This window comes from Ursus maritimus, unplaced genomic scaffold (assembly GCF_017311325.1).
Source record: "Ursus maritimus isolate PB19 unplaced genomic scaffold, ASM1731132v1 scaffold_2, whole genome shotgun sequence".
Classification (NCBI taxonomy): domain Eukaryota; kingdom Metazoa; phylum Chordata; class Mammalia; order Carnivora; family Ursidae; genus Ursus; species Ursus maritimus.
In genome coordinates, this window is record NW_024424452.1 from 44023069 (window position 1) to 44043008 (window position 19940).

Below are 19940 nucleotides of genomic sequence, written 5' to 3' on the forward strand. Positions count from 1 at the left end.
GTACTCACCTGCAGCCACCACTGCGGAGAATGGGGGCGGCAAGAAGAAGCAGAAAGAGAAGGAGCTGGATGAGCTGAAGAAGGAGGTGGCCATGGTGAGGGCCACAGCCTGCCCAGCGGGTCTTGGCAACGGGGTGCCCAGCCAGCCTGGCGCACTCGGAGAAGCCATGCCACCCCTCCCGTGCCCCTTGCCTCAACCCCGTGCCCCTCTGCCCTCCCACGCATTCTAGACGCAGCACCCAGCCTCCTGCCCCAGAGTAACTTGACTTCCCTCCCCAGGATGACCACAAGCTGTCCTTGGATGAGCTGGGCCGCAAGTACCAAGTGGACCTCTCCAAGGTGAGTGGCGGGGCCGTGTCAGGACTAGAAGTCAGATCCCCTGCTTCATAGTTAGTAACTCGTTTCCTGTGTGCCTGGAAGCCAGGCCCGGGGGGTCTCCAGGCAGACCGTTTCTGCTGCCCCAGGCAGCTCCGGTGACACATATCTCAGGGAAGTGACCCCCGCAAAGCGGTGACGTAACCCCCCCCCCAGTGCTCTCACAGTAGCCCCACTGTGCGCGCTGTGCTGTGATGGGTGCTTTACGTACACTCCCCTGACCCTCACAAGACCTGTGACGTCGGTATTGTCCACCTGTCCGCTACAGCAAGGAGCCTCCTGCAGGGGGACGAGCTTCCAACAGCACAGAAACAGGAAGTGGCACGGTCAGGTTACCAAGCCCATCAACTGAAAAATAAAGTATCAAGGAACACCTTAGTGGGAGCACACCTCCTCCTGCAGGCCCTCCCTGACTTCCCTTTGAAAATTCTCGGCTCCTCATTCCTTCACCTACTCTGTTTTCTTAATGATCTGGCGGTGATGTCTACTTATCGGGTGTCACTCACTGGGTCATAAACTCCACGAGGCAGGGACTTCGTGGGTCTTGTCCTCCTCTTGGATCCCCAGAGCTGATAACAGAGCCCAGTTTGTAATAGGCATTTGAAACACATGTCTTAAATGAATGAGTGGGCAGATGGAAGATAATTAAGTGACCTCTGCCCTCGAGGAGCTCAAAGTCTAGAGAAGAACGTGGCCCAGGGTTCCCATGTGCCAGGCGGAGTGTGGCTCTACAGCGACGTGAGGGCTGCACGGGGACATGGGAGCCACGCCCAGGCCAGGCTCTCTGGGAAAGGTGACAGCCGGTTTCCAAAGCCGTGTGACACTATGGTCAGTCGTGTTGGCCTCTCTCGAATTCTTGCTGAAGAGGGGAGTGTCTCCCCAGGGGCCTTCTCCAGGCTGCCAGTGGGGGAGACACCGTGGCCCTCACCCACCGGTACCTCAACCCAAGGAGGACCAGAGGGGGGCCACATTCTGACTTTTCCTCAGGCTTCCAGGCTTCCATTGCAAATGCCATCTCCTCCGTGTAGCTCTCTCCATGATCCCCCGCCCCCTCCTACCAGGTGGGATTTTCCTCTCCAGATGGACATTGTTCCCCTGCGAGGAGCTGGCGGGAAGCAGTGCGGAGCGGACGACTCCGGAGACGCGCTCACACTCCTCTCCCCGCCTCTCTCAGGGCCTCACCAACCAGCGGGCCCAGGACATTCTGGCTCGGGATGGACCCAATGCCCTCACCCCGCCCCCGACAACCCCCGAGTGGGTCAAGTTCTGTCGCCAGCTCTTCGGGGGCTTCTCCATCCTGCTGTGGATCGGGGCCATCCTCTGCTTCCTGGCCTATGGCATCCAGGCTGCCATGGAGGACGAACCATCCAACGACAACGTGAGCGGGCACGCCGGACCCTGCGCCGGCCCGTGGCTCTGTCCTCCAACCCCAGAGCCCAGGACAGTTGGGGGCAGGGAGCAAGAGCCTCATGGCACCGTCCCACAGTCCCCTCGGCTGTAAAGGGATGACACTTCTCTGTCTATCTCTGAACGCCTCCCAACACACACACACACACACACAAGTTCTCGAATGAGACAGACCCTTCCTGTTCCTGCACAGCTAAGTGGGCTTGTCTGGATCTGTGGGGCTTCACCCCCAGGAGAAGTCCTAGTCCTGGGAACTCCCTGCGATTTCCCCTGCCCTTCCCTTTCTCAGGAAACTCGGGGGGCTGGGGGTAAGGGGTCTCCTCTGCCATTGTCACTCCCAGTCACAGACAAAGTCATCAAATGCCCATCTGAGGGGCAGAGGCCCCTCCAGGGTTGGGAGAAGGGCCGGTGCCTCAAACCTTTCTCCTTACCAGCTCTATCTGGGCGTGGTGCTGGCAGCGGTGGTCATCGTCACCGGCTGCTTCTCCTACTATCAGGAGGCCAAGAGCTCCAAGATCATGGATTCCTTCAAGAACATGGTGCCTCAGGTACACAGCCGGCCGGGGCTCCGGGCCGGGGCACAAGGCTTCTGGGGGAGTCCAGCTCCTCCTCCCGAGCTCCTTGCGCTCTGAGACGGAGGCGTGGGCACAAACGACCCTCCCGCTCTCCGCGCCAGGGCCTGCTTGTATTGCCTGGGGTCCACGGGCATCCTCCTGGAGGGTTGGCGGGGGGAGGCCAGCAGCGAGGATAGCGGCAGAGGGAGGAGCCCTTCGCGAGATGCCCGTCCCCCTCCCGCCCCCAGCAAGCCCTTGTGGTGCGGGAAGGAGAGAAGATGCAGATCAACGCGGAGGAGGTTGTGGTGGGAGACCTGGTGGAGGTGAAGGGTGGGGACCGCGTGCCTGCGGACCTCCGCATCATCTCTTCTCACGGCTGCAAGGTGAGGGGGCGATGCCAGGGCAGCCGGGAGGGGCCCGTGTCAACGCCTGTCCCCACGCGCCCGGCCCCGCTTGGTCTCCCATGGAGTGTTCACGGACGGTCTCCTCGGTCTGTGCTGGGCTATGCCATGGGAGCCACTGGACGGCAATCGCGTAGTGGGGGTCATCCTGTGTCACATGCCCTTTATGCATCCACGTAGCTGTCTAACGTCCCTCTGCGCTAGCGTCGTCGTGCAGCCACCGTATGTGGCCACAGACAGCGCCAAGCGTGACCCCAGATGGCGCCATTTTCTTAGGCTCTCGAGTTAGAGCCCCCCGGGAGCTGTATAATGCAGAGACGCCCCTTCCAGTCCCCATTTACAGATGAGTCAATGATGGTTTCGTTGGTTAAGTCACAAGCCCAAGGTCACGTAAGAGGTCAGTGAGAGCCAGGGTTCCAAACCAGACAGGGACAACAGCCGAGTGCTGCTATAAATATGTGATGAGCACAAGTGTCCTTCTGTCCCGCGTGTCATGGAGGTGGAGTGAGGCCGGAGCCGGGAGACGACTGTGTCTGCCCATCTGCCGACCACACACCTGCTTTCTCCTCAGGTGGATAACTCATCCCTCACGGGCGAGTCGGAGCCCCAGACCCGCTCCCCCGAGTTCACCCACGAGAACCCCCTGGAGACCCGCAACATCTGCTTCTTCTCCACCAACTGTGTGGAAGGTGAGCAGCCGGCTGGGGGGGGAGCGCTGCACCTGGGCCCCGACACGGGGAAGAGTCTAAATCCCGAATCCCCAGGCAGGACTGGGGGCTGCTCATGCTTACTCATCAGACGTCCTGCCCAAGTGGGGGGAGGGGACTGAGGGACCAGGGGCCCTGACTCTGCAGAAGTTACCTCCCCCCGGGAGGATCTGTGTTCTGTCTACACTGGGACTGAGCAGATCCCAAAGCCTGCGGATACTGGGCCAAGACCTCCATACACACACACACACACACACGCACACACTACACAAAACACACAACACAGGCACACAGACACGAACACACGCATGCCCCAAATCAGCCGTGACTCCTAGAAGTCATTGGTCTGACCGATTCCTTCCATTTCTCCTGATGCTGGGACTTGTCGCTTCCCTGTCCCACCCTTGCTTTCACCAGTGACCAGGTGGGGAAGACTCCAGCCAGGTGAACACGGGGGCCCCCCTTCAGGCTGCCCAGTGCACCCCACCTCTGTTCTGGGTTCTGGAGATGAGCAAGGGCCACCACATAGGGGCAGGAGACCAAGCCCACCCGAAATCCGTGCCCTCTGTGGCCGTGCCTCCTTGAGAGGGATGGATGGCGAGAGCTGGTGGGAAGGGAGGTCTGGCTAAACCTCGGGCTTGGAACGGGGCCGGAGGAGGCCACGTGCCCCACCCACGCCTCTCCCTTCCTGATTCTCATTTGTCCTTGGTGTATATTGTCTCTATGAGCATTTTTTTAAAGATTTATTTATTTACTTTAGAGAGAGAGCATGTGGGGAGTGGAGAGGCAGAGAGAGAAGGAGAGAGAGACTCTCAAGTAGACACTGCACTGAGCATGGAGTCCGACCCGGGGCTCGAACCCATGACCCCAAGATCATGACCTGAGCGGAAACCAAGAGTCAGACGCTCAACTGACTGAGCCACCCAGGTTCCTCTCCTTTAGCAAGTTTGAATTACAATGAAAATCAGCACACATGAGATATCTTAAATTTTTAATGTACTGAGATTCTGAAATTTGCTCTACATTTCCCACAATTGGTAAAAATGCCTAGTGAAATACTCGTGTTGCTTTCTCTGAAATTGTCTTTGGAGAAAGGAGAAGAAATGAATGGAACCGACATTTGTCGAGCACCTGCTACGCGCCGGGTGCCAGTCAGGTCTATCGCAGCGCTCTCTCGTTTCGGGATGAAAGCGATCTGGGGCGGGGGGAACCCAACGAGGGTGCAAACCCAGCTTCGGCGGGCTCCCACCCCGTGTTCTTTCCCTCATCCCGCACTTTCACGTGCCCCGCGTGGCTGCATGAGGCTCAGCAATTGCCTGGCTTATTCTGTGGGGTCTCAGGCCCAACGCGGAGAAAGAAAATCTTAAGTCAGCCACGGAAAATCCGTAACGTGAGATACTCTGGGTCCCTAACCAGCGGGAGACTGATTTTACTGAGCTGCTCAGGCAGTTCTTGTATCCCATTGCTCGCATCTCCTCGATTTGAACTCTGAGCTCATTTGCAAGGTGTCTCTCCTCAGGCCCAAGCCTAAGGGGACACGAGTTGTGGTTGCCCGGGTCTAGGACTGGACGTCTGTGCAGGGGGAGCCAGCCGGGTGAGGTCGGATCTCGGGAGGGCGACCCCAGGACCCCAGTCTGAGGCTCATTTCCTCCGCGGTGGTTTTCCTTTTCCAAGAAGTAGGCTTCCCCTCTGTGTTGCAGGCACGGCCAGGGGCATCGTGATCGCCACAGGTGACCGGACGGTGATGGGCCGCATAGCCACCCTGGCCTCGGGCCTGGAGGTGGGGCGGACACCCATCGCCATGGAGATCGAGCACTTCATCCAGCTGATCACAGGGGTGGCCGTGTTCCTGGGGGTCTCTTTCTTCGTGCTCTCCCTCATCCTGGGCTACAGCTGGCTGGAGGCCGTCATCTTCCTCATCGGCATCATCGTGGCCAATGTGCCTGAGGGGCTGCTGGCCACTGTCACCGTGAGTGGGTCAGGCCGAGGGGCGACCAGGGGAGGTCTTGCTACCCTTTCCTCAAAGGCAATCGAGCCTTATTGTATGTCAGCAATTTGTTCCCTTCCAGCCCCTAAAATCACCTGTCAGACTCTCCTTTAATACACGGCTCAGAGTTCGAGCCTGAGACATCTCAGGTAGGGCTGCGCCTCGGCTCGCAGCTTCTCCGCCGGAGCTCGTCCCCGCCGCCCTTCTCACCCCTCCGCTGCAGTCTGCAGCTCGTCCCGGCCAACCCTCTGCAAAGCCTCCCTCAAAGGTCACCGATGACTAAGTGGCAAACCCAGTGACCTTTTCTCAGCCCCCTTCCTTAACTCCGCTGTAGAAACAGATACTGCTGTCCACCCTCCTAGAATTCTCTCCTCCGTCCATTACTGTGACATGTCACAATTCTGGCTGTCCTCTGTCCCCTGCGGGGTCTCCTCCTCCGCCGACCCCGATGCGCGGGCCTCATGCTCTGCTCTCCCCCACACCCTGGAGTGAGCCCGTCTCCCCCCAGTGTCAGGCCTGTTCTGGGTGAGCGACTCGCATACCCCTCCACTCAGTCTATGCTGGCCCGCTCTAGAGCTCTGGCCACGTGTCTTCAATTCCATGTGGGACTTTTCACTTAAATACACACCCATGATCTCAGTTCGACGTGTCTGAAATCGAGCACATTCCCTGCCCACGCGTAGGTCCCCCTCGGTGTTTGCAGACTGGGATCAAGGAAGGCAGGGTAGAGCCCTGGTCCGGGGTGGGGTCACGGGCACTTCCGGCTCCAGGCTTAGAACTTCCTACTCCCCTCTCTCGACCAGGTGTGTCTGACCCTGACGGCCAAGCGCATGGCCCGGAAGAACTGCCTGGTGAAGAATCTGGAGGCAGTGGAGACGCTGGGCTCCACCTCCACCATCTGCTCCGACAAGACGGGCACCCTCACCCAGAACCGCATGACCGTCGCCCACATGTGGTTTGACAACCAGATCCACGAAGCCGACACCACTGAGGATCAGTCTGGTGACTGGGCACGCCAAGGGGGCGAGGGGCTGGAGGATGTCCGGGGCCCCGGCACGGTGGAGACTGTGGGAGTAGACGGGGCTCTAACGGGGAGCCATGCTCCTGGTTCTCCCCCACTGCCTCCCAGGGGCCACTTTTGACAAACGATCCCCCACGTGGACGGCCCTGTCTCGGATCGCTGGTCTCTGCAACCGCGCTGTCTTCAAGGCCGGGCAGGAGAACATCTCTGTGTCTAAGGTAGGGGGTCAGCGGCGCCTCCATGGCCTGCCCGCCTTGCTGGTGCCCAGCTCCCCCTCCTGCACCCCCTGGCTGCCTCGGGGGCTTCGGTGCCCCTCTCCCTCCATCCTCCACTGCCCACCACCCTTGTGACACTGAATTCTCCTCCGGCAGCGGGACACAGCCGGCGACGCCTCGGAGTCAGCTCTGCTCAAGTGCATTGAGCTGTCCTGCGGCTCCGTGAGGAAGATGAGGGACAGAAACCCCAAGGTGGCAGAGATCCCTTTCAATTCCACCAACAAGTACCAGGTCTGGTTGGGGTGCTGGGACAGGAGCAGGGGAAGGGGCCGAAATGAAGGGGGCGCACAAAACCTAGAAGCAGTGGGGGCATCTGAGGGCCATGCCACTTGCCCTGCCTCGTCCCCCAGGAAAACTGGGGGACTACGTGTCTGGGCACAAGGAACCCCTGAACTTCCAGATCTCCATTCCTCACTATATCCCGTTGCCTTCCCGACTCCAGCCTCGGCCCCCCATCCCTTCCAGCTGTGGGGGTGAACCACACTCTGAAATGTCCCCAGGGTATCCCCCAGGCTGCAGACATGTGTTAAACGCCAGGAACGCAGCCCCGCCATGTCCTGTGCGAGCGTGCTGAGGCCAGCCCAGTGGTGGGGTGCTGGCATGAGAGCCACCTGGCCCCCACGGTGCCTGTCTTAACTGACCTTGGGACATATTTGTGAAGTGAATGAATGTCCTATGGGCAGGTGACTCTCAGGTTATAGGGCTGGGACTACGAGGCCCACACTCCCCTTCGCACACACAGGCTCTCCCCCTGTCCGTGGTAGTGGATGGGTGGGGGGTTAGTGCATCAGGGGAGGCCTCCTCGGCAGGCCCCCTCCGTAACCGCCTGTCTTCTCTCCAGCTGTCCATCCACGAGCGAGAAGACAGCCCCCAGAGCCACGTGCTGGTGATGAAGGGGGCCCCGGAGCGCATCCTGGACCGGTGCTCCACCATCTTGGTGCAGGGCAAGGAGATCCCTCTGGACAAGGAGATGCAAGACGCCTTCCAGAACGCCTACATGGAGCTGGGCGGGCTGGGGGAGCGCGTGCTGGGTGAGAGGCGGGGGCGGGGCCGAGGAGGGTCTCTGGGCCTCAGGGGCTGCCCCAGGGCAGGGGCGTGGGGGGCACCCAGGCAGCCACCGAGCTGGGCTCACTCTTCCCTCCTGCCCACGTCAGGGTTTTGTCAACTGAATCTGCCCTCTGGGAAGTTTCCCCGGGGCTTCAGGTTTGACACAGACGAGCTGAACTTTCCCACGGAGAAGCTCTGCTTCGTGGGGCTCATGTCTATGATCGACCCTCCCCGGGCTGCTGTGCCGGACGCCGTGGGCAAGTGCCGCAGCGCCGGCATCAAGGTACGGGCCTCACCTCTTCCCCACCCTCCCCTCCCAACCGCCAAAGGTGGAGGGAGGGCAGGGGCTGCTGCCTTGGGGACGCCCAGGCCCCTCTCAGCCGCCTTCCTCTGTAAGGAAAGGTCAGCCCTGCCTGGAGCTCTCGCCCTGGTCCCTTTCTGTTGGCGACCAGGCCCGTCCTCTCCCCCACTCATTCTAGCCTGATCCGAGCCCACCTGGCACTTGTGTCTTGGAGATCTGGTTGTCCTGCCTTCCCGACTAGTGCCCACTCTCTCCACCACTGGGGGTGGGGTGAGCAAGCCCTGATCTGCACCCGCTCGCTCCCCACACCAGGACAGTAAGAAGAAGGAGACGTGGTGCCTGGCCTCCGGGGCCCACGGGCTCTCAGGGAAACAAGTGGCCCTACACTGACTCCCGGAACGATGTGATAGCAGGGGTCGTGAGCACCTGCTACGGGCCAGACGCTCTCGTAACACAAACAGCCAGTTGTAGCAGTCAGGCCCTATGCTCAGCACTTAGGCTGTGTGAGCTCATGCCATCTCTCCACAATCTGACGAGCAAGCACCGGTGTTTTCCCTTTTAACAGAAGAGGGAAACTGAGGCACAAAGTCACAGGGTCATAAGTGGTAGAGCCGGGATTAGGAAAAGGCCGTCTGCCATTTCCTAAGTATCACACCGAAGCACTTGTGTCTAGACGTGTGTATGCAAGGGATTTCTCAATCCCAATCGCTCTGTCTCTGAGGTAGGCGTCATCACCCCATTTAAAAATAAAACCAGCTGAGTGAGACTCAGAGTGGGTAAGTCGCTTTCCCAAAATAAACCTGCCAGGACGGGGTGGATCAGGTATGTGAAGCATGGTCCGCTGTCTGGAAACCCGTGCTCCTGCCCGTCAGGCTGCCTCTTGCCACGGTCAGAACTATCACGGAGGCCTGGGGACAGAACCCCCAGGGAAGTCAGAGCAGGGAGCAGTTAATTCTGCCTCAGAGACCAGACAGCGTTCTACAGAGCACGTGATATTTGATCTGGGCCTCGAAGGCCAGAGTGTTTTGTAAGGCAGGGAGAGGAAGGCTGTCAAGGTCAGGGACGATGCATGTCCTGACATGGTGAGACGGCACGTGGGGTGCAGGTGTGTGTGGGGGGTGGCTCGGCAGCACTGGGGATGGAGACTGGGACATTGGGCCAGGGCCAACTGGAAGGGCTTTGCCTACATGCCTGACTTGGGCTTCATCCTGTGGCTCTCTGGGGGCAGAGCCAGCTTTCAGGAGGCCACCTGGGTGGAGAAGGGCCTGGATCTGGAGAAGAACTGGAGGCAAGGAAGCAGGGAGAGAGTCTGAAGCGATAGTCCAGGCAAGGGTTGAGGACCTGCTCCAGGGTGGCGACAAAGGGATGGAGGCGAGGAGTCGCATCTGAGAAACACTTTGAGAACATGGTGACCAAGCTGGACACAGTCAGTGAGGGAGATGCAGGGACAAAGGGACGGAACGCACAGAGAGAACAGTGTCGAGCTGGGGGCAGAGGGCCGGCTTGGCGGGGTGGTGGGAGTGCACGATGAGCTCAGCTTTGACCTTCAGCTGGAAGCATCTGTTGGACACGCAGGGAGAGACATCCCAGGGGAAGCTGGTCGAAGCTTAGAGCCCAGGACAGAGGGTCAGGACCGGAGAGTGAGGCTCGTCAGCACGAGTGCAGTTCAAGACCCACTAGTGAACCGGGATCAGGGAGGGGACCAGCATGAAGCCGGGGCCACCAGTCTTGGGGCAAGTAGAGAGAGAGGAGCCAGGGAAGGAGAGAGGGGAAAGTCACAGCTCAGTTTACTGAGCGTCCCCTAGTGCCATTTACTCCTTACGACCATCTTGGAAGGTGAGGCTCGTCCCCTCCTGGGGCTGTGGCTGGTCTGAGTTGCTACAGCTGGGGAGAGCCGGTGCTCAGGCTTAGGTCCACCATCCGACTCCACAGTCGCCCCTTCCACCTGGCGGCCAACCCGGAGGAGGCAGGAAAGAGTGGGAAGAAGCAGGGAGGGGAACCGGGAATAATGGGGTCCATGCAGACCAAGTGGGGCCAGGTTTCAAGGAGGGGGTGGTGGACGGTGCCAAGTGCAAAGAGGGGTCAAGCAGGATGAGGACTGCAAAGTTGCTTTTGTCTTCAGTTGGGGGCCCCTTGTGGCCTTCGGGGGGCAGTTCAGTGGGGTGGTGGCGGTGGAAGAGAAGGGAGTGGGCCTTGAAGGGGCTTGCTCCTCAGTATCTGTGAGATTTGCCCACAGACCCACAGGTGCAAATGCTTTTGCTCTGGCTCTGACCCAGCCACGCTCATGACAGACGGCCGTGTAACCCACCTCTCCGATGGCCACCACCCTCCCCACCAAACTCCATCCATTCTGTAAGAATCACCTTCTGCCCACGTGAAGAAGGGGTATCAGAGGCAGCTAATCAGGTGGTGAAGGCTGGGCGGGGGTGGGGGGTGTCCCCTTCATCCCTACTCTGTCCCGCTGGACGGCCCGCAGCAACCAGAGTGGACACTAAGAAAACCGTATCCTACTCCTGGCTCCAGTAACCTTGAGTCATGGGCCCTTTCTAAGCCTTCATCCCTCGTTGGTTAGTGAGGGGTCCCTGCAGCTCAGACAGCCTCAGAGCCCATGAAATCCAGTCTCTGAGGACCCTCTTCCAAGACGCCCTTGTTAATTTGTTACTCGTCGTGGAGGCTTTCCTCCACTGAAGCAAAGTATCTCTGATCCCCAAAGTGTAACTTGTCACCCACTCAAACACACACGCACAAACACACACACACACATGCACACGGTTCTACCACTTTGGCTGGGATCTACCAGTCCCACCATCTGGTGGTCTGGCTTTCTCTGACTTCGGGAAAGGAATGGATTGGGAGGGGGTGTTCGTACTGCTTTTCTTTTCTCTTTTCTCCTTGCTGCCAGGTAATCATGGTGACCGGGGACCACCCCATCACAGCCAAGGCCATCGCCAAAGGTGTGGGCATTATATCAGAAGGCAACGAGACGGTGGAGGACATTGCGGCCCGGCTCAACATTCCTGTCAGCCAGGTCAACCCCAGGTGAGGCCTCCACGGGACCCCGTCCCCGATCAGCCCGTCCTGTCCCACAGAATGCTCGAGGGCCCTGGGGGGGATTTTGGATAGCTCCTCTGGGACCTTTGCAGGCCTTACCATGACTCCTCAGCAGCCAGCTCCTCAGTCCTGAGTGTGTCCAGATGTCCCAGAACGGTCCTGAGTCTCCGTTCTCTCAATTACAAATTTAGGGAACCATGTACACTGCAAGGTGGCTATGGGGGTGAGGTGTGTGTAAGAAAGCTAGCACGTTGCCTAGCAACGACCCCGCTGGGTGAGGATGTCGGCTCACTTCCTCAAAGAGAGAGAGGGGACAGACAGGCCACGGAGAGAGGGCGAGGAGGACCACAGTCCAGGGGACCCTGCGGCCCAGCGGTGGGGGCAGAGGCGGCGGGGCTGGTGGGCGGCAGGGAATCAGCTGCCTCCGCCCCCACTGTGCAGAGAAGCCAAGGCGTGCGTGGTGCACGGCTCGGACCTGAAGGACATGACATCGGAGCAGCTGGACGAGATCCTGAAGAACCACACGGAGATCGTGTTCGCGCGGACGTCCCCGCAGCAGAAGCTCATCATCGTGGAGGGCTGCCAGAGGCAGGTGAGCGGGCGCGCAGGGCCGGGCGGGCGCACTGGGCCTGGACGGGCTTCCTGCTCCACTCTGGCTGTGTCTTCGTCCAGGGGGCCATCGTGGCGGTGACCGGGGATGGCGTGAACGACTCCCCCGCTCTGAAGAAGGCCGACATCGGCATCGCCATGGGCATCTCGGGCTCCGACGTGTCGAAGCAGGCGGCCGACATGATCCTCCTGGACGACAACTTCGCCTCCATCGTCACGGGCGTGGAGGAGGGTGAGGGGCCATGTGGCCGGGGTGGCACCCAGGACAGGTGACGCCCACTCTCTGCTTCCTGGGCCTCTACCCCAACGCAGAGCCAACTCAGGATCCCAGGCACGGCAGTCCGCTTTGGCTTCCCTCGAACACAGAGTCTCCCTCTCTGGGCACCGCGGGCAGCCACGCTCCAGGGGCTTGGGCTGGGGAGGGGGGCTTTCCATCTCCCTGATGCCCCTGAACCTCCCCCAGGCCGCCTCATCTTTGACAACCTGAAGAAATCCATCGCATACACCCTGACCAGCAACATCCCCGAGATCACCCCCTTCCTGCTTTTCATCATTGCCAACATCCCCCTGCCTCTGGGTACCGTGACCATCCTCTGCATCGACCTGGGCACGGACATGGTGAGGCCGGGGGTCAGAGCGGCACACAGGGGCTGGAGGTGGGCAGCCGGGGAAGGAGAGGCGTGCAGGGCGGCTGGCCAGGCTGCGGTGGTTGAAGGAACTGAAGCCTGAGACCTGGGCCATAATAGGGTGTTAGTAATGTGCACTGGAATGCATCAGAGATTCCTCCCTGCTGACTGTGCCCTGCACCTGTCGGCTCCCTTCCACTGCCCTCCCCCCACCCCACACATAGGTCCCCGCCATCTCCTTGGCCTACGAGGCCGCGGAGAGTGACATCATGAAGCGGCAGCCGAGGAACCCACAGACGGACAAGCTGGTGAATGAGAGGCTCATCAGCATGGCCTACGGACAGATCGGTGCGGCGGGGCCCTGGGGCTCGGGGGGACCCCAAGAGAGGTCTCTGCCCAGCTGTTGGGGGATGAGCCCTGGTGAAATCCTGGCCAGGAGGCAGCTCCCCAACCCAGGGCCGGCCTCTCGCCCTCTGCCCACAGGAATGATCCAGGCGCTGGGCGGCTTCTTCACCTACTTCGTCATCCTGGCAGAGAACGGTTTCCTGCCATCGCGGCTGCTGGGAATCCGCCTGGACTGGGACGACCGGTCCATGAACGATCTGGAGGACAGCTACGGGCAGGAGTGGGTGCGTGGGGCCTCTAGGGTGGACGCACGGGCCCAAGGGGGTGGGCTCGGCGCCTGCAGGAGCACCCAGGGGGGCCAACTGGGGCTGGGGGCTAAGGGTGCCCCGTGCCAGCCGTTTGACGAGTGCCCCCAGCACGCTGCCCCCTGCCCCTCCCCTCCCTCTCACGCTGCCCCGTCCGCCCCCAGACCTATGAGCAGCGCAAGGTGGTGGAGTTCACCTGCCACACGGCCTTCTTCGCCAGCATCGTGGTCGTGCAGTGGGCTGACCTCATCATCTGCAAGACCCGACGCAACTCGGTCTTCCAACAGGGCATGAAGTGAGCAGCCCCCAGACCCCCAGCAGAGAGTGCTTGTGGGGCCCCGCAACCCCCACACGGGCCCCCTCGCCCTGCGCCCACATCTGGGGAGGAGGGAGCATCCGATTGCACCTGCCCGGCCGGCGTCTGAAATAGGTGTCTGAGGAGGAAGGGGTCGCAGCACCATTCCTGACAAGTTTTAATTTTGCTTCTAATCTACTGCTTGAAGGTTTCCTTCTCTCTTCCTTCCTTTTCATCTTTCCACATCTCTCCCCTTTTTCCCTCTTCCCTCCCCTCTTCTCTTCGATCCTCTCTCCTTCCTTCCCTCGGCCACCTCACACTCCCACAACACCTACCCCACCCTCTGCTGAGCCCGAAGTGTGGGTGCCCTGTGCTCCCCCCTCCCCCCGTGTGTAGGTAGTTCTCGTTTCTAGCCTCCCCCCACCCGCAGGGCGGTGCGTTATCCCCGTGGGGGCTGGGAGCTGCTGGGGCAGGCTCCTGTCTTCTTAGAGTGTGAGTGACCACGTGCCAGTCATCACGCTGTGAGTCAAACAGCCGTTTAAACTCACGATAGCTCCACGAGGTAGGTGCTACTTTCCTCTTACAGACCAGAGACCCCAAAAAAGGTTACATGAGGCACCTGAGGTCAGTCAGCTGTAAGGCTCCTCCAGGTCTGCCTCTAGCACCCAAGCTCCTGGCGGCTGCACGGGCGGCTCGCCTGGCAGGGTCTGGCCCGGGTCGGTGCTCGGCGATGGCTCCGTGACCGCAGCGCGGACGGTGGTTAGTGCCGGCGCATCACTATTGCTGGCTGACTCCAGCCTCCGAGAGAGGCCCGTGGAAAAGGAGAGGGGTCCTGATAACGCCAGCAGCCACTGGCCAGCTGCTGCCCCAGCGGGGAGCCTCAGAGATGCTGTTTGCCAGGTTCCAAAGCTTTACAGAAATGAGCCGCGTACCAGAGGGCCGCTCGGCTTACTGAAGTGTTTCTCGGAGGCAGAACCATCGGCGGGAAGGACCGCGATCGCGCGCTAGCATGCGGCTCTGGTTGGAAGGAGTCTATTTCCAATTTTAAATGGGGAAATGATACTCATTACTTACTAACCAATATAGCCGAAGAGACAAGAATCCGTTAAAATGGGGTCTTTATCAAAGAATAGGACGGATCCTTTAGTGAGTGGAAGGGAACTACTGGCCTAAGCCATGAAGACAGGCAGTGTGTGAGGTTGTAACAGGTTGAGTAATAATTCGACCGAGCACGTTGCACATTCCAGCACTTTCCACGCTTCATCTCCCATTCTACTCCCAACAACCCCATGTCATACGGGTAATATCTCCACCTCACAGGGAAAGACCGAGGCTCAGAGAGGTGCGGAAACATTGCTTACAACCAAAAGCTAGTAAGTGGCAGGGCTGCGACTAGACTCTGCTGTCTGGCTCCAGAAACTGCTCTCAGAACCTTACTCTGTCCTGCTTTCCTGTTCTGAAGTCTTGGACACACATCCAGCATTTACTTTCCAGGGAGTGGACAGCTTCCTCTTTGCTAAGTGCTTTACAAACATTCTCCTCTTTATTGAATATCTACAACCAGCAACTACCAGGGCCAGGGAGACACTGAGAATGTGTAGGACACTCACGGGCTCTCAGAGCACCTTGCAGGGCAGACGACACGGACTGACACAGACCACCTGCGGGGAGCCATAGCAAGACCGCACGCTGGGTGAGGGCAGCCCCACGACTCGGGAAGGAAGTGTGTGTTGACCACAGCAGCAGAGAGCACATCAGCCAACACATTAGAAACATTTATATAATGGTTGAATGTGTGTGTTATAGGCAACGATTGGAGGTGAGGTCAGTAAGCAGAAAAAGTAAAGAAAATCTGCTTTGGTTGTGTGCGGCAGAAGAGGGTGTGTGAAGATGGAGGACGGTGTCTATAACCGTCCCAGGGCATGTCTCGGTGCCTCTGCCCCTACCACCACCAGGGGTCTCCCTGGATCTCCCCCCCCACCCCCCTTTTCGACACCACCTACCCTCCTTTCTTTGCCTTTCCAGGAACAAGATTCTGATTTTCGGGCTGCTGGAGGAGACGGCGCTGGCGGCCTTCCTGTCCTACTGCCCGGGCATGGGCGTGGCCCTCCGCATGTACCCGCTCAAGTGAGTGTGTTGTTCTCAGGGCCCCGCTAGGCCCCAGGTTCCGTCTTCAGATCCTCCTTACGTGACACCTGTCCGTTTCTGTTTGGTGCAGGGTCACCTGGTGGTTCTGCGCCTTTCCCTACAGCCTCCTCATCTTCATCTATGACGAGGTCCGGAAGCTCATCCTGCGGCGGTACCCCGGCGGTGAGCACCCCGCCCCCCCCACACCCCACCAGTGCGCCCCACTGCTGGCCGTCCCCTGGGGCTCCACACCCAAACCATTCCTACTGCGGCTCCTTGCTCCTTCTCCTCGTGCCCCCAGATCCAGGGCCCCAGGTCCTAGGAGCCCTGACCCTGCCTCTTCCCCACAGACCTGGGACCCCTAGCATTCAGGGGGTGCTCGGGCCCCTCCTCCCACCCGGATCACAGAACAGAGAATCGGGAGGGCCCAGGTCACCTAGTCCCTCCGCATTTACAGAAACGGAGAGGCGCAGAGGTGAATTTGTCTGCTTGGGGTCATGAAGCAAGAACAGCAGGGCTCGGTCTAGAACCCCGGTCTCCTGAGTCCTGGGCAACGACCAAGTTTTTGTGTGTTTTTTTTTTCCAAAACAAGCATTTTTGACCCCTTACTGGAAGTTGAAAACGGATGGCCTACAAGCCAAATACGGCCCATAGACATTGTTGGGTTTGGTCCGCCCTTAATTGCGTGGCTGTGTTTTGTAACTGGCCCAATAACTAAAACTTGGGGCCTTTCACATAAAATCCGTATTCGGACTTCTGAAAACTCATGAGCTGTCAATGTCTCGGCACAGCCACTGCGGGTGCCCCTTTGAGTCCTGTGCTAGTTCCCCTAACCCGTGGCCCCAGCTCCCTGACTGCCTCCCCTCCCTCTCACCCTGATTTTGCCCTCCTCGGGACTTCCCTGGGCCCCTACACCGGGCCTGTGCTGCTCACATGGCCTGTCCCAGGAAGGACCAGGCTCGGGGCCGGGCGCCTGGAGGCCTTGCGGGAATGGTGATGCGGAGAAGACTAGGGGGTGCTGGGGGAGGGTTCGGGGAGGGACAGTGAGGCCACTCAGCAGGCTAAGTTGGGGGGAGTGGGTAAATAAGGTCGGAGTGATTGCCTTGCAGACCCAACTATGAACTATCGGATTAGACACCACATATTAGGGTCCTTCCCAGATCCTGCCCCCTCCTCCATCCTGTTGTTCACTTTTTCCAAGAAACTGAGGGTTACCCCAGCCACCTCCCGCCTCCACTGTCTGCCCCTGCACACCCACCTCCCACTAGAACAGATGAGCCCCCAAAGGCAGGGACCTGTCTCAACCGGGAGGGGACGGTCTCAGATCACCCATGTCCCTTCATCTCTCTGGCCTTACCCCACTGTCCACCCCACCCCTCTTTTGCTTCCTGCCTGACTCTGCCTCCTGCTCCCCCTCAGGATCAGAACAGTTCCTCCTGGTGAGTGCCAGGTGTGGGGCCAGAAAGGGAAGCTGGTTGCAGAAGCTTCCAGGCAACCAGCCTGATATCCAGGCAAGGCTGGTTAGGAACCTCTAGAGGAGAGAGGGCAGGGGGGTGGGAAGCCGAGGACAGACACAGCAAAGGGAGCCGGGGAGGAGAGTGCCAAGGACAGGACAGCTGATGTGTGGTCTCCAGCCCTGAGTCCTGCCCTTTTTCACCTTCCTGCAGCAGACCAAATTCAAATGTCATCAGAGTAGCAGCAAAGGCCAGCCAGAGCTATCCAGGAGCTCCGCTGGGACCCCCCACCCCTGTAGCATGCAGCCCCCACCGACCCTGCTTTGTGTCCTCTGGGCCATGAGGCCCCAGGGCTCTCAGTCCCTTGTGCATGGTGACACCCCCCTCTCCAGAATGCTAAGTCCTCAGAAGTCCCATCTTGTTCCCAGAGGGACAGCTGCCAGTTCATTCCCTGCCCCTGCCACCACCCCCTTCCCGTCGTGCCCAACCATATGAACCTGAGTCATTCTGGGAATTGCCTGGCCATCAGCTAGAACCAGGGTGGAGAAAATTCCCGGACCCTTCCCGTAGCGCAGGGACATGAGGAATCAGCTTAGGTCAGGAGCATGTTCGGAGCCTCTGGACAACGAGAGCGTGAACGTTAGGAGGGCCCTTCCTCCCAGGCAAATGCCCTTCACCTTGGAGATCGTCCCCCTGCCCCGATTTCCAAGACGGGGAGTTGGTTTCGGGTTCCTCCGGGGGTTCTTTGCCTTCCCTTACCCGCTCCCCACCTAACAGCCTTGCTCTGCAGGCAGTTCTGCCCCTTCTTTAAGCCCGGCCGAGAAGGCGTTGGGAAGTTCCTGCAGAGAGACACCCAGATGGGCCAAGTGAGAGCGCCACCTAAGGAACCCAGGAGACCTAAGGCAGAAAGGAAGGAGGCCCGCTAAGGACCTCCCGCGGGCTCTCACTTCCTTACACTGGAACTTTACTTTATCAGAAGTACCTTGAAATAAGTGAGTCATTGCTTTGGGCTCGGAAAACTAAATGGGAAACCATATTACTTTGGGCCTGATTAATTTCAGATTTGTCGACTGTGGAAAAAGCTTATCTTTGCACAATCAATAAAAAAACGGCATTTGTTTAGCAAATTAAAAGCATAAACCACATGGCTAGGGATGGCGTATTTAGTCTACCTAAACCAATACTTTTGAAGCACTTTAGGAATATCTTCGTAGAAGTAGCACGTACATGGGCTAATCACCATCTGTCCTCAAGTGTTTGTTCAAGAAACATTTGCAAGACCTTTACTTGGTGACCTTTTGTAAGACCTTAGTCTGACGTACTACCTATGTACTTGAAAATAATAAAGTTGCATTTCTTTATGAAAAACAAGTCCCTGCCCTAATTCAGATTTCTAGACTGAATACTTGCCTCCCTCCCAGACCGTGGTATTGAAAGTGTGCAAGCCTCGGCAAAGAGCGGGAAGGAGAGGGGGAGAGGAAGGGAACACTTGGGGGGGGGGCAGATGATGTCAGTGGAGAAAGCCAGAGGAGAAGAAGTGAGGCTGCAAAAAGATCTGGAAGAAGATAGAGTAGAGGCCCCCTCACGGCTGAGCCTACCCCCCGAAAGCCGCAGAGAGACCTGTCCAGAACAGGGAAGGACGGGCCAATGAGTCTATTTGAGCCCAGATCCTCAAGGCCACTTCTGCTTTTTCTGTTCCAGGCCAAAATCGGGCCACTCTCAATCTGAGGGGTGGGGGAAGGAGAGGGTGGGCTGAATCCCCCTCTCGCCCCAAGGTCAACACCAACTCAGACTCTCCGCTGCAGGGAGTGCCCTGTTCTGGGTGCCGGTTAGGGGATGGAGGGAAAGCAGCCGCGATGCCTGAAATTCCCCTAAGTAGCAGACCCTGGAACCTTCACGGCCAGCACGATGGGCTGCAGACGCAGGGCCAGCTGGGTGCTGTGCCTTTCCCCCGGGGGTCCCTGGGAGTGAGGTCTGGGGATAGCAGTCAGAAGGCCATGCCTGGCACCTTTATTTCAGCTCTGACGGCATGATGACGGTGACGGTGACCACAGCGGGACACTGTGCCATAACTGTGTGGGACCCTTGTCTGTATAATCTCACTGAATCCTCCCTCAGGACCTTTCTTCCTGAAAGTGCCGCTGCCAGGAACACATGCCCGGCTCCCTCACCCTGTTCAGAGGGCTCCTCCAACAGTCCCTCCTCTGAAAGACCCGCCCAGACCACCCAATAAAATCGCACTTCCAGGGGTGCCTGGTTTCGGCTCAGGTCGTGATCCCAGGGGCCTGGGCTTGAGCCCCACATCAGGCATCATGGAGTCTGCTTCTCCCTCTCCCTCTGCTGCTCCCCTTCTTCTGCTCTTGCTCGTGCTCTCTCTCAAATAAATAAATAAAATCTTTGAAAAAATAAATAAATAATAAAATTAAATAAAATCGCACTTCCAGCAGCTCGTCCCCCATTCCCTTTGTTTTTATTTGTAAATACTCACTACCTCAAACTTAGAGAGAAAATACATAGAAATAGATATACAATTCAAATAGACATAGAGCTGTTTGTACTTTCTATTTGCCTGACTCCTGCAACATAAGTTCCATGCACAAGGGCTTTTTTTTTTCTTTTATTCACCACCTTAATCTTTAACACCTCAAACAATGCCTGATACATTCTGGGCAATTCATAAAGATGGGCCGGATGACTGAAAGAACCCTTGGAATCCAGGAAGGCGGACACCACTGTTAGCTTTCATTTACAGAGGAGAACACTTCAGCTCCTTAGGGTTATTTATTTATGTTTAAGTAGGCTCCACGCCCAGCATGGAGCCCAACACAGGGCTTGAACTCACAATCCCCAGATCAAGAGCCCAAGAACCGGACACTCAACTGACCAGCCACCCAGGCTCCCCAGGCACAGAAGGGTTAAATTATGTTGTCCAAGTTTCCAGGATGTCGTGCCTCAGAATCAGGATCTGACTCCCTCCGTGGGGCTCCGGGACCAACCTCTTAGCGACCCTCACACTTGGTGCAGCCCCGGGGAGAGCCAGGTGAGGCCCAAAGG

The 19940-nt window shown here is 58.6% G+C and overlaps 1 protein-coding gene across 1 annotated transcript; it reads left to right on the forward strand.

The window, feature by feature from the left end:
* Positions 1 to 7: 7 nt before the first annotated feature.
* Positions 8 to 16967, forward strand: ATP1A2 (ATPase Na+/K+ transporting subunit alpha 2; the record flags this gene model as incomplete). Its single annotated transcript, XM_040634480.1, has 22 exons — positions 8 to 94; positions 279 to 338; positions 1549 to 1752; positions 2216 to 2329; positions 2584 to 2718; positions 3308 to 3425; positions 5144 to 5412; positions 6234 to 6432; positions 6560 to 6669; positions 6823 to 6957; positions 7568 to 7757; positions 7881 to 8056; positions 10977 to 11113; positions 11567 to 11717; positions 11798 to 11966; positions 12198 to 12352; positions 12585 to 12708; positions 12844 to 12989; positions 13175 to 13305; positions 15331 to 15432; positions 15524 to 15615; positions 16852 to 16967. Coding segments are annotated over 22 exons (3120 nt in total), but the record flags the coding sequence as incomplete, so codon positions are not given.
* Between the last annotated feature and the right edge of the window lie 2973 nt (positions 16968 to 19940).